The sequence below is a fragment of the Strix uralensis genome, chromosome 9 (assembly GCF_047716275.1).
Source record: "Strix uralensis isolate ZFMK-TIS-50842 chromosome 9, bStrUra1, whole genome shotgun sequence".
Classification (NCBI taxonomy): domain Eukaryota; kingdom Metazoa; phylum Chordata; class Aves; order Strigiformes; family Strigidae; genus Strix; species Strix uralensis.
The window spans coordinates 10,548,133-10,560,925 of NC_133980.1; the positions used below are offsets into that span (position 1 = coordinate 10,548,133).

At 40.8% G+C, this 12,793-nt stretch overlaps 1 protein-coding gene across 11 annotated transcripts in view; it reads right to left on the reverse strand.

Moving 5' to 3' along the window:
• Nucleotides 1-12,793, reverse strand: part of MCF2L2 (MCF.2 cell line derived transforming sequence-like 2) — a 187,060-nt gene that overhangs the window by 37,650 nt on the left and 136,617 nt on the right. For all 11 annotated transcript variants that reach the window (XM_074878598.1, XM_074878596.1, XM_074878601.1 and 8 more), the window contains 5 exons: nucleotides 11,179-11,245; nucleotides 9,893-10,008; nucleotides 8,546-8,615; nucleotides 2,560-2,652; nucleotides 1,959-2,051 (listed from right to left, as the gene is read on the reverse strand). In XM_074878598.1, the coding sequence (XP_074734699.1) occupies nucleotides 1,959-2,051; nucleotides 2,560-2,652; nucleotides 8,546-8,615; nucleotides 9,893-10,008; nucleotides 11,179-11,245 (439 nt within the window). The remainder of the gene's footprint in view (nucleotides 1-1,958; nucleotides 2,052-2,559; nucleotides 2,653-8,545; nucleotides 8,616-9,892; nucleotides 10,009-11,178; nucleotides 11,246-12,793) is intronic.

Genomic DNA, 12,793 nt, shown 5'->3' on the forward strand with positions numbered 1-12,793 from the left:
AAATAACTTCTTATAATAATAGCACCTCACTAAGAACTGTACTGTATGTGAGTTTAGTTTTGTTTCCTTATACTGAATACAATGTCAACAGAAACTATGCTCCAGAAACATACCTAGGAATGAATCAAGACTCTACTAACTTTACTACTCTTTATTATAGTAAGAATTAGACCCCTTCAGCAGGGGTGGCCATTGGCATAGTTTTCATTCAGGCATATAATTTTGAGCCACATTTTGAGTTTGGAAATCATTTAATACAAAAGCTGAGGCACTTGTGTTCCCATAAAACAGGGCTGCAAAAAGGTAATTCTTGCAAACCCTAAACAGCAACAGTCTCTCCTCAAGTGCTTAGGTGACCAGGGCTTAGAAGGTAAAAGCAAGATGCATTCCTATAGTACCTATTACACAATTTCTAGGATGAGGATGGATCCCTGCTCTCTGTATAATGGTCATGCTGCTTTATAATATTAGCTAAACTGATTGAAACTAGAGGGTTGCAATAATTGTGATCCAGAAATTAAAAATAATCTGCCCATCACTCAAGGCACACAGCTTCTTAGGCACATGTTTGTTACCAATTTTTCACTGACTCCCCTCTTCCTACACTTTAAATGCTCCTACTGCCAGGGAAAGAGTCCACCATCTTCACAGATCTCATAAGCCCTGACGAAGGAAATGTCGTGCCAATGTGTTGTTGCTAAGTACAAAACTGGTCTGACCAGCTTCAACCCCAATGGCTGCAACCTGTTTTGCCTGAGAATTTTACTCCTTGATCTAATCTTGGTTTTATTTACAGTCACATTTCAAATTAAAAGTAGAATCTGGTTTACTCTTGCTCTTCTGAAGACCTTGACATTTTCTCCCTTCTCACAGAATAGTTTCAAGAAATAGAGCCAAATTTACTTCTGGATTATGTTGATGTAAATCTACTGGAATCAGTGAAGTTGCATCCTTGTTAATATCCCCCTTCAATATTTGGATTCTACAGTTTTGTGTAAAGTCAATAAACAGGTCACAGAAATACTGCACAAGTGAATGGCCAGCCAGATTCTCATGGTTTAAACTGGAACAATTTGACCAGTGCCATGGTAGCTATTAGCAAACAAAATTGCAGCCTAAAATCTTAATTGCAAATTTCATGCTAAATTTCATGACAGTACACAACACAACATTAAGTCCAGAGGCTTGACAATAGCATGTAATTCACCTTCATGACCTTCCCATAAGGAAAGTCAGTAAATACTTTTTTTAAGAACTGAGGAGATGAAGACAGAAATTTAAGCCACTGTCTTCAAAAAATGCCATTGTTTTGAGAGCATATATTTCCTGTTTCCCAGTTCAGACCAGAATTTCAAGCATGGACCAATCACAGTTCCAACCAAATCAAGAGGGAAGTTCACATATTCATCCCGTGAAAGAGTTACGATTTCTTACTAGCTGGGTCTTTAAAACGGAAGCACCAAAGGGGAGTGGCTTATTCTGAAAGGTTTGAGTCACAACCACGGGAAAACATCAGGTTCAGAGAGCTGAAACGGTTTTGTTAAACAGGGACAGATGTCAGAGACAGGATTTAAAGCATCAGTTCCTGTTTTCAAACCCTAAGACCACATACTGATCCAATAAAGCCAAATTCAATATCTGTTTAAAGATAAATAAAACAATAAAGACAATAAAGTACTTACTATATAAAACATATTACTTTATATACATAACAGTATATATAGTTAATAATAATATACTGCTACTGCTTATTATACAAGTATGTACTTATTCTGAAATAGAAGTCCTTTCTTTGACGGTTTGTTACCATTTTACAACTTATCATTACAAAGTATTTGTTGAAGAAGCGAGAGAGGATTTATTTCCAGGTAATCCTTCAACAAATAATGCTGATATGTCATTCTGTAAATAAAACAAGCTATACATTGGAATTCTTTGCACTGTTATGGAGAACTTACCTTTAACAGCAACTGGTACTTTGTGATTCTCTGGACTGGCTTTAAGAGATAAGCATCTAGTGAGAGCTTATGATCCAATTTACGCTGACATTCCTGTAAGAGACAACAGGAAAGAAAAATACAATTGTTTCTGGAAACACGGGGAAGACACCAACATCATTATCATTTGTTAAGATTAAGATTGTATGTTTGTGAACTAATTGAGAGTGAAATTTGTTCCATCTGCATAGGAGTTTCTAGGTTACTTATGCCATAGTGAAAATATATCTAAACAAGAGCTAATGTGTTTAGGTTCCACTTCGTGTTGAAATCTGGCATGCCCTGCTTATGAGATCGCAATCACCTGGGGTTTGCAAGGAAGCCAGCACTTCTTTGCTTTGGGTATAGCCTGAAGAGTTAGGCTCCTGTCCAGGAAATCTACCTGCTACTCTACCTAGGAGTAGTAGGTAGTCTCTAGTCTCTTGTGGAGAGCACCTGCCATCAGTATAAGAAGCACGCAGAAAAGTCTGTATATTGCTCTAAGTTTTCTAAAGAAAGAAGAAATACAGAAGGAAAACAAGCTTTGATAGCCTTGCACTGCTAGTCTGCAATGGAATTCCACCTGAAAAAAGATGCTGTCTCCACACTGTCTCCAGAGAGCTTCAGACCTTGGCTTGTTCTGACAGTATTTTTCATATATTTGGAGGTCCTCTTTCTGCAAGAAAAGGAGAGTTTAAGTAAGGTAAGAAAAAAAGAATTCACAGAGAATCTGCCTTGAGTCACTCTTTTTCTTACCTTTCATCCTAACACATGAAGTAAGTAATACAGGGGGATAACTCTGCATATAAAAAAAAAATGGAAGCTACCAAACTTGCTTTTTACTCCTGTAAAGTTAAATACACCTGAAAGTGAGATTTTTTTCTCACTTTTTGTACAGAGCAAGGAGACTGCAGACTGGAAGACACATAATCTAATTGCAAAACAGTTATCTTCCATGGAGAGGAACAGATGGTTTGAAAATATTAGAAAGATAAACTTTGTTAACAATATTGGCACAGACTGGTAATTGCTACAATGCTCACCACTTAGCTAAGGTTTGCATGTGCAAAACACTTTGAAAATAGCATTGGGTCTCAATAGTACACAGATGAATTAAAAAACAGCAAGTTTATCTTGATGATGTCCTAGGGGAAGTATTTAAACTCTGTTTATCCCAATTAGAAATGGGTGGATTCACTTGACCTCTATTTACCTTTGATTACGCTCCAGGTGCTCTCACTGAAGTCTATGGCAAAAATCTCACTGACTCCAGTGAAAAGAAAGGCAATCTCTATAAAAGCCCAGAGGGGTGTATTTTGAGCTCCCTAGGCTCTGTGGGTGGATACAGACAGACAGACATTTATCTGCCAGGTCCTCAGCTCACTAACTGTGCACTGGGTTGGCACAGAAGCCCTGCAGCCACGCGACGATGGAGCAGTGCCATACAGGCTCCCGAGCAGGGCTGGCTGTGTCTGACTGGCTGGGAGCTTCCCATCTTTGTCTGCACCTATCCTGGTGGATGTGACTTCAGTGAATCAAAGACAGTGCCAAAAATAAACCTTGGGAACTCCTGGCTCTTGCCTCTGTGCTTTCAGCACAGTAGGCAGTGCCTGTACACTCTTGGTGCAGGGAAAGCATCTTCTTTTGTATAGAATTACTAGAAGAAATCAGTATTGCTGCTATCTTCCTCTATAGACCTATACTAGTGTCACCCTGATGAATCAGATGTGAAAGCATTACAGATATGACATGTAACACCTTACTGTGTTAAGGATTACACAATACCAAAAACTCCGTTGCAACTCAATAGAGTATTAATGGTGCTGTTTCAAAATAAGCATAGTGTTTTCTTCACACAAATAGAATTGTTTGTACATGTTGCCTTGGGAAGTTAGCAGGAGGTAAATAATAAAGTGTAATCAAACTTTACAACTGGCCCACAGAAACCTAACTGGACTGTGCAAGAAGAACAGACAGCAACAGTCAAGAGCACTATTAGGGGTAAGAGAAAAGTACCAATCTAAATTTAAAGAAAAGGTACAATAATCAACAATTTAATAGTAATTTGTCATAGTGCAACCACCCTATGCCAATGCAATCTACTGCTGCCTAAATCTGTGACACCTGCTTAGGCAGATACATTTTTAAATACAACTTTAAGTTTTGTAATAGTGTAAGGAATAGGAAATTCCTGGTGAAGTTACTAGGATCAGACTCTAAAATGCCAAGAAATAATGAATTGTCTAATTACTCAAATCCCAGTCTTAAGTGTTCCACACATCTCTATTTTCATATCCAGAAGTTCTGAATTCTTGCTGGTACTTTTACACCATGCTCATCTCTCCTGTAATGCTTTTCCTTTCCATGGTGACTTGCATCCTGAGATCTTTGTAAGCTTTCACACACATGACTGTATTGGGTTTGCATGGCAAGGTTTTGGTAGCAGGGCGGCTACAGGGGTGGCTTCTGTGAGAAACTGCTAGAAGCCTCCCCTGCGTCCAATGGAGCCAATGCCAGCTGGCTCCAAGACGGACCCACCGCTGGCCAAGGCCACCAGCAACGGTGGTAGCACCTCTCATATTTAAGAAGGGGGACAAAAAGCTGTGCAGCAGCAATTGCAGCTGGGAGAGAAGAATGAGAATGTGTGAGAGAAACAACTCTGCAGACACCAAGGTCAGTGAAGAAGGAAGGGGAGGAGGTGCTCCAGGGACCAGAGCAGATTCCCCTGCAGCCCGTGGTGCAGCCCATGGTGAGGCAGCTGTGCCCTGCACCCAGGGAGCTCCACAGGGGAGCAGAGACCCACCTGCAGCCCAGGGAGGACCCCACACCACAGCAGGTGGGTGCCTGAAAGAGGCTCTGACCCCATGGGAACCCCACACTGGAGCAGGCTCCTGGCAGGACCTGTGGTCCCGTGGAGAGAGGAGCCCACGCTGGAGCAGGTTTGCTGGCAGGACTTGGGACCCCGTGGAAGGAACCCACACTGAAGCAGTTCATGAAGAGCTGCAGACCATGGAAGGGACCCCAGACTGGAGCAGGGGAAGAGTGTGAGGAGTCCTCCTCCTGAGGAGGAAAGAGTGGCAGAAATAGTGTGTGATGAACTGACTGCAAACCCCATTCCCCATCCCCCTGCACCGATGGGGAGGAGGAGGTAGAGAAAATCAGGAGTAAAGTTAAGCCCAAGGAGAAGGGAGGGGTGGAGGAAAGGTGTTTTTAAGATTTAGTTTTTATTTCTCATTATCCTACTCTGGTTTGGTTGGTAATAAATTAAGCTAATTTCTGCAGGTTGAGCCTGTTTTGCCCATGATGGTAATTGCTGAGTGATCTCTCCCTGTCCTTATCTTGACCCACGAGCCTTTCATTATCTTTTCTCTCCCCTGTCCTGCTGAGGAGTGCAGTGATAGAGCAGCTCTGGTGGGCACCTGGCACCCAGCCAGGGTCAACCCACCACAGCTGTATATGCACAGTTCCAATTATCTTTGTTCACTGCTGATTTACAAATAAATTTTGCTTCAGATTAGAATTTAGCCCTTTGAATCCAACTCACAGGTTTCTGGTCAGCTGCTACAGTCCTTTCACAGATAGCTTCCTTTTCTAAAAGCTTTCTTCTCCCTGAATGACCAAGTGCCCCAACTGCTGGCTCCTATTAAATTATTCTTTTTCCAGGGTTAGCAATATGAGTAAGTAAACACTGGTAATCCACAGTGAGTCACTCCTGTCAGGCACCTCACCTGGCACATACTGGTAAGCAGTCTGACACACCTTTCGTTTCTCCCTGGGCATTCTTACCTTGGTTTGGTAAGCTATCCTTCTTCCCAGCCACACGTTTAGCAGATCAGCCCGGAGTGTCCTGCTTGTTGCTGATAAAGCACTAGAAGACCCATCCTGCAAGACCCATTCAGTACAGTCCTTGCCACACAGAGCTTTAAGCAATGTCAGGCTTCTTGGTGATGGTATAATAGCTGCTATGTGGGCAAAGTTGAGCTGGCTTACTTCTAATTTAGTTCATATGAAGATCATGTCCTAACAAGGCCAGACAAAGTGGGAGGGAGGACAAGAGGGGTATTTCTGTCTCATCTTCCAACTGATTCTGCTACTGGGTTCCAGGAGAGAAGCCAGAGAAGAGAAATAGGCTGGGACGCCACAGACTGTTTCTGCCATCACCTGAGAAAAAGGGTTTACATCCATGCTGACAGCTGACCAGGTGGCACTGGTGGAGGTGGGAGAGTGTGTGGGGACACAGCAGCAGAATGACTGGCAAGGAATGGAGCAGGCACCAGGGTGTCCCGCTGCAGCTCTCAGGACGCTTTCAAGCAGCTTTGGAATCCGGGCTGAAAAGTCCCAGTGTGATCAGACAGGGTAATATTCTTCAAGTACGAATCTAAAAATCAGCCTGTTTCTAATCACAGGCCCACCACAATGTTGTGGCAGGACGGTTACACCCATACAAAGAAGAAGAAAGAGAAAAGTGAATCTGCAACAATGCGAGTTTCCTCCCAGAATTCGGCATCACCTTGAACAGCAGCCGTTTCAGTTCCCCTCATGCCAAAGCAGGCACAGTCATAACTCACAGGGCAAGCCAGAAGCCTCTGCTCAGCAGGAAGATGCAAAAAGCTGCCAAATCGTGGGGAACGCAAACACACAACCAGGCTTTTGTTTGTGCCTCCTAAAGGCTGTCCAACAGAAACAACGAATTTCTGGACTTTATGTGGCTTCTTCTAAAAACAGAACATAAGGGTAAATTCTTGAATCAAAGGTGCTACTGTGTGAGCAGAGACATCTCAAGAGAGAGGCTTTTACCTTCTTAGCGCGAAATTTGAAATAGGGAGAAAGCAAATGCATGATTTAGCCTCTTATTCAATAGATTTACTGTTGTTTGACTAGGCCATAGAAACTGATAAGTAAAGGTGACAGAGGGACTGATTTTCTTTCACTTCACACGTGAACCATAGCTTTAGTGCTGCTGATTTCATATTGGTAGAACAGTGAGGAGAATTGGGCTCAACAGTTGTTTTTACAGAGAGACATAAGCTACAATATTTAAACATGGAATTTGAACTTTCTGCAGAATTACATGACCAAATCTGTATCAAGAATTTATCTTTAGCTCCAAATCCAGGGATATTTGCACATATAGACTACTTTTTCTTCTTGGATTTCAAAGATCTGCATTCTTCAAAGACTGTTTATCCTGTTTTGCATAATGGTTTCACCACATTTTCCTGCTCAGCATTTGAATCTTAGGATAACAACATATTCCTTAGTAGTGTCATTTACTCAAGCTCTAAATGCTTCACCATTAAACAGAAAATAATTCAGTGGACTTATAATCACATTTACACTCATACGATGATCTTCAGCCTGACCTGTTTGTAAATTGGGGGCATACCCTTTGGAAGTATCACATGTTCATAATTACCACTGAAATCTTAAGAGATGTGGCAGTGCTCAACACCTCTGACAACTGGGGTATGTATGTTTCATCCAAATCTGTCTGTATTTCATACAACACCTTGTTAAAAAAAGATTCACCATATATCCTGGAAAAGCAGCAAATGCTAGATGTATACAGTAGAAGCAGGAGGTACCTTTGACTACGGTGAAGAGGACGGATTTTCCTATTTCTCATGCCTCTTCCATTTCCCATCCAAAACACAGAGTCTTATTCAAGCAGTTTTTATAGACTATGAAAACGGTAACAACCCACCAAAACAGGTTTTTTCTTATTAGTAGGGCCTCTGAATTAGTGCTATACAAACAAGCACCTTTTGTTATGTTACAGGAAACAGAGCTAACAGTCATGCCAACTGGAGGGGGTGGGGGGGGAGGGACATGACTGGGAGCTCTTGGAGGAGAGAGTTGTGGAACTTAGGCACTGAAAGTCACAGGAAGCAAAGACACATGCATCTGACCAAAGCCACCACTGCCTGTTGGCTTTGGGCTTTCTCATAAACTAAGCTCACCCTACTTTTAAACAAATACCACTTCATACAAGTGGGAAGAATCCCACTGGGTTGCTGAATTATGTGAACAAGTAAAGGAATCAACCTCACAGAGCTTTATGGAGCTGGTGGGGTTTGACCATGCAAGGAAGGTGGCAGACTCTGCTGGACCAGTTCTAGGGGAGTAAGTCTCTGGAATGGTGCAGAGAAAAGAGAGAGAAGATAAGGCAGGAACAGGATGTACTGTCTGCACTCAGAGCAATCTGCTGTGATACTGTTCTCTGCTTGTTTACAGTAGGGTGGTGTCTGGGATCCATCAGACTGCTGGTATAGATTTGTCTGATATGAAAAGTATGTTAAACATTTGAATCACTGGAGTTTTTTTATTAACCAGGTCTTAAAATACATTGGTAAAACACTGGTAATAGATCTCTTCCTATCAGTAAACCAGGTAAAGGTTCAGATTTCAGAATACACACTTGTTAACTGTGGCTTAATTTGGGAATATCTGCTTATGTGAGTTTCTGTCATTCACAAAAGCAATCAGAGTGAAAGGATAGAAGTAAATCTGTAAGTACTGTACAATAAGACCATAGATATTCATACAGACCTGCAAAAGGATTTACTTACTCTTTTCAAAAAGCATCGGGCAAGAAGGTCGGGGTTTTCAATGCAATTTTCTATCTCCTTAAGGAAGATCCTGAGAGGGAGAAAGGAAAGCAAACAGTAACGTAACATCCCACTCACACAGTGTGCTAGCTTCTGTGTAAATCCATCTTAAAGCCTATGTTTTTGTAGTAAGAGGATTCAACGGGGAACGTAACAGTTCTGACACACAAAGAAATATATATTTTAGGAAACTGGGATGTGGTTCACAGCTGTTTGCCTGATTCACCAATATTATCATGTTTTCATCTGCTCACAAGCATCTCATACATCTGGTTCTTCTGGCTGTTGAGATTTGTTTGCAATATGTAGCCCAAACACCTGCTTCCCATTTGATTATGAGGATTTTTCAGAACAGCTAGAAAAGACAGAAAAGCTCTGTCAAACGCAGTTGCTTAATCAACAAGCAGTGAAAATATGGGATGTAGTCCAAAGGCTTCTGTAGTGGCAGTCAACGCACTAAGCCTTTAGGGAAAGAAAGACCAGGCTTGCGAAGGGAGGGGAATGTCATTGTTCAAATGAAAGACACATTCTTTCAAAATAATATGTAAACTGGAAAATAATTTTTCTACTATGTATCAACTCCTCTAGCATAATATTTAAACTTGCAAAAGAGGGATTTTTAATGTATTTTGTTTAAATGTTTGTTACATCTAATGGGCAATTATTATCCAGAAGAATTCCTAAATTCTCACTTTGGCTACAGACAGTTTTACTTAATCAAGGCTAGGAAAAGCAGGAAATTTACAGAAGTAGCCCTAAACTTTGCTTTGTGAAAGAGGATCAAAAGGAGGTTAATCTTGTTCGTAATTGGTATTCTGTAGTTATGGACACTAGATCACCTTGTCCACAGTGTGGACAAGGCCTCTGGAAAGGTTTTTGATCATGTGAAGGATAAAATTCCTTAAGAAAAGTGCTATCAAATATATCATGTCTTCTGATGTGATAACAGAAATACAGGACAAATAAGCTGAACACTAAGAAAACTTCCTCTCAGAACGAGTTTTGCCAGAGAAGGAACATCAGGATTTAGTCCTGTGACATCTACCAGTGTACCAAGAGAGGTGGTAAAATACTTGCCACGAGGGACATTCAAAATGGATAATAACAGGGGAAATCACTAGTAAATGCACAAAAGAGTATAATCTTTCACAAAAAAGATGAAACATGATCTGAGATAGGACACACACAGAGGCAAAGTGAGGATGACTCTTCCTGACTGTGTATGTGTGTGACAAAGCGCCCCACATAAAGGGAGTAGAAATTACAGTAGCACCCGAGGGTGTGGGACAACCGCCAGTTCCCACGTGCCTGTTGTGGAATTCGTAGATTTCTGGGAGGTTCCCAAAAAGAATTTCCTTCTTGTTCTGGAGTGCAGATGGAATCAGATGCACTAAATTGGGATTGTCCATTTCTGAAGCATACCCCTGCAGAGAAGAGTGGAAAATAAAACCAGCCTGTTTTTACCAGGGAACAAGTACTGTGTCTGAGACACTGAAAAGCCCCAGTCTATGTGCTTTTTGTTCTCAACCAAGCATGCAAAGGCTTCTCCTATGCCTGCTTCTTTGCTGCTCCCATGAATTTCTCATGCTTCTAATTGTCCCCAGAGCTTTTACCCCAATAGCTGTGAAAACAGATTTTTAACCACAAATGGACAGATTACTGGATTAACAAAAAAAAATGAAATGATTCAAAAGCCATTTTGGTCATGTAGGGATGGAAACTGCTAAGTTTGTTAGAGGCATATCTTTCTACTACATTGCTTCACTGCAAAAGGGTTAGTTGGCTTTATTTGTTGAACTGTGGTATTTGGCTTGATTGTTTGATTGTTCTTGTAGAAACTGGATTGTGTTTCTTCAATAAAAACTTTGAGAGAAGAACATTCTGAGTGCAGATTTTAAACTCAAGAGTAATAGATCAATTATCAGAGCTGTCAGCTCCCGCAGATCAAATCCAATAAAGAAGCAACCACATGGTTGTAAAAAGAAACTACCCAGTCCTTCAAGTTCCACCCAAATAAAAGCATGACCAAGCTCTACTCAGCCTCCATCCTCCCACGGACTAGAGACCTCAGACTCCACACACACAATGTATGCTGGTATCCTACGAGTTTCAAAAGCTCAGGAGTTATATTTGCACTGTAAGCTGCTCTTTTCTGTGTTCAGACACCACATGGGACAATAAACACAAGGGGGAAGAAGGCCTTCTTTTTTCCCAATCATTTTCCAAACTTATATTCACAGAAATTTAGTGTCTGGCCCCATAGAAATCAAGGGTGCTGTTTCTGAAGCCGATTGAGGATATTTTGAAAAGGCACATTATTAACTACTCCTCTGACCATAACTTTGAGAACCATGCAACTGTTATCATTCTGTGGGCTGGGGTCAGAAAAGGTGCCTCTTCCTTTAAGCCCTGAGGAAAGATGTTCAAAACATGCTTTTCATTTTCCATCTCCAAGGCTGAGCTATCTTGCTAACAGAGCCTGTGTACTCTAAACACAAGGTGGGAGGTGAGAGTGCTCAACCCATGAAGGATGTGCACCCGCAGTGATTACTTAGAGGTTAAGCACCAGAAGTCATTACAGAAGAATTTCTTACCTCTATTATACTTTGAAGTTCTTCTACATAAACCCGTTCTGTTTCTATCAGCTCATTGATTATGTGGCTAAAAAAGAAGAAAGATGGAAAGTTATGGTGTTTACCAGCAGTTCAACAAAGCACACATGAAAGAAAAAATGGGTTTCCTTGTAAATTCCTGTTTATGCCTCTGACTACACAAAAAAAAACCCCTTCCTGTGACATCTCTGAAGGACATTTCTCCATACTTCAATATTGTGCGTCGTTGATAAGCTTAAAAGTCCTAAACATCCCTTGGACTATTATTTTTTCAGCTCATTTTAAACTCCATCTTGGTTGCTTCTGTTATTTTTATACCTACAAATCTGAAGAAAAAGATTAAAAATGCCTGAGAAGGTAAACAATAAAGGTTTCCTCCTCTAATCATAACTAACAATACTCAATAAAAGGGGATTATATTTCCCAAGGCTATGTTACATTTCTGATTTGCTTTATTTTATAAAAAAAAATAAAATTGGTCATTAGACTTCCTTTCTTTAATACCTTGTGGAAACAGGCAGCAGGATGATGTCAGAAGTCTGAAAACATGAAAGTAAATTAGAGCAAAATATTTATACTATATTTTGGACTTTTCTAATATTAGTTCAATGCTTCCAGGTAACTTGGAGACATATATCTTGAAGATGCCTGATTTATTTCACAAAAATATGAATGTAACCAATTCACTTTTGGACAAATAACTAATTAGATTTTAAAACAAAATTGCATTAAATCCCTCAATTTTTTTTTATGCATCAGTTGTCCCATATCCTCAAGAAAATGTTCTCTTTAATAGTCTTATGAACAAAACTTTCAGGATATCTCTTCCAGAGGTTTGAGCAGTTTGTCCAAGTAGAAGAGGACCAATGCCTAGTATTCCTTTCCTGGTTCATGCTTCCTAACAATCTGTAATCCGCAGCTACATCAAGCAAAAACACATCACCAGAAGGACACTAGGGAGTAATGTCTAGAGGAACTGCAGTACAGCCAGTCATAAGCAGCACACAACCTGAGGCTACTAAAGTGTAGGCAACTATTGACAACAATACCAGCACAAACATTTGTCCAGTATCTCCCTGTACCTACATTAGGGTAAGGATGATATCAGTGATGGCTAGAAAGAAGAAAAATATCTTATGCTTGGAGATCCCTCTACCTCAGGAGCTATCTGCAACTTTATACATAAAATCAGTACCATTAATCCCAGGTTTTCCCCTGGAAATGTACTTGCTCAGTGTGCCACTAGCCAGCCAAAGACATCATGGTGTGTCTCCAGAGTAAATGCTACAGGAACTATGGGTTTTGGCAAAAATACAGATTTCTGTCATTTTGGTAAAAAGCTCTCCAAGAGACTGGAGGACATAGCAATCTGCTCCTCTGCTGTCTAGTGCCAGAAGTTTGAAGCATCTCAAGGCTGCTTTCTAGAGGAAAATATAAAGACAGGAAAGTGACTTCTATCACTCCTGCTGGGAAGATCACTCAGACTATATCTGGTTACCTGTTTTTTATATATCATGCAACAGTCGTGTAATCAGCCAGACCCCATCAGCCCTTTATATCATGAACAACCTTTACACTGTTGCATCCACTGTAAGGG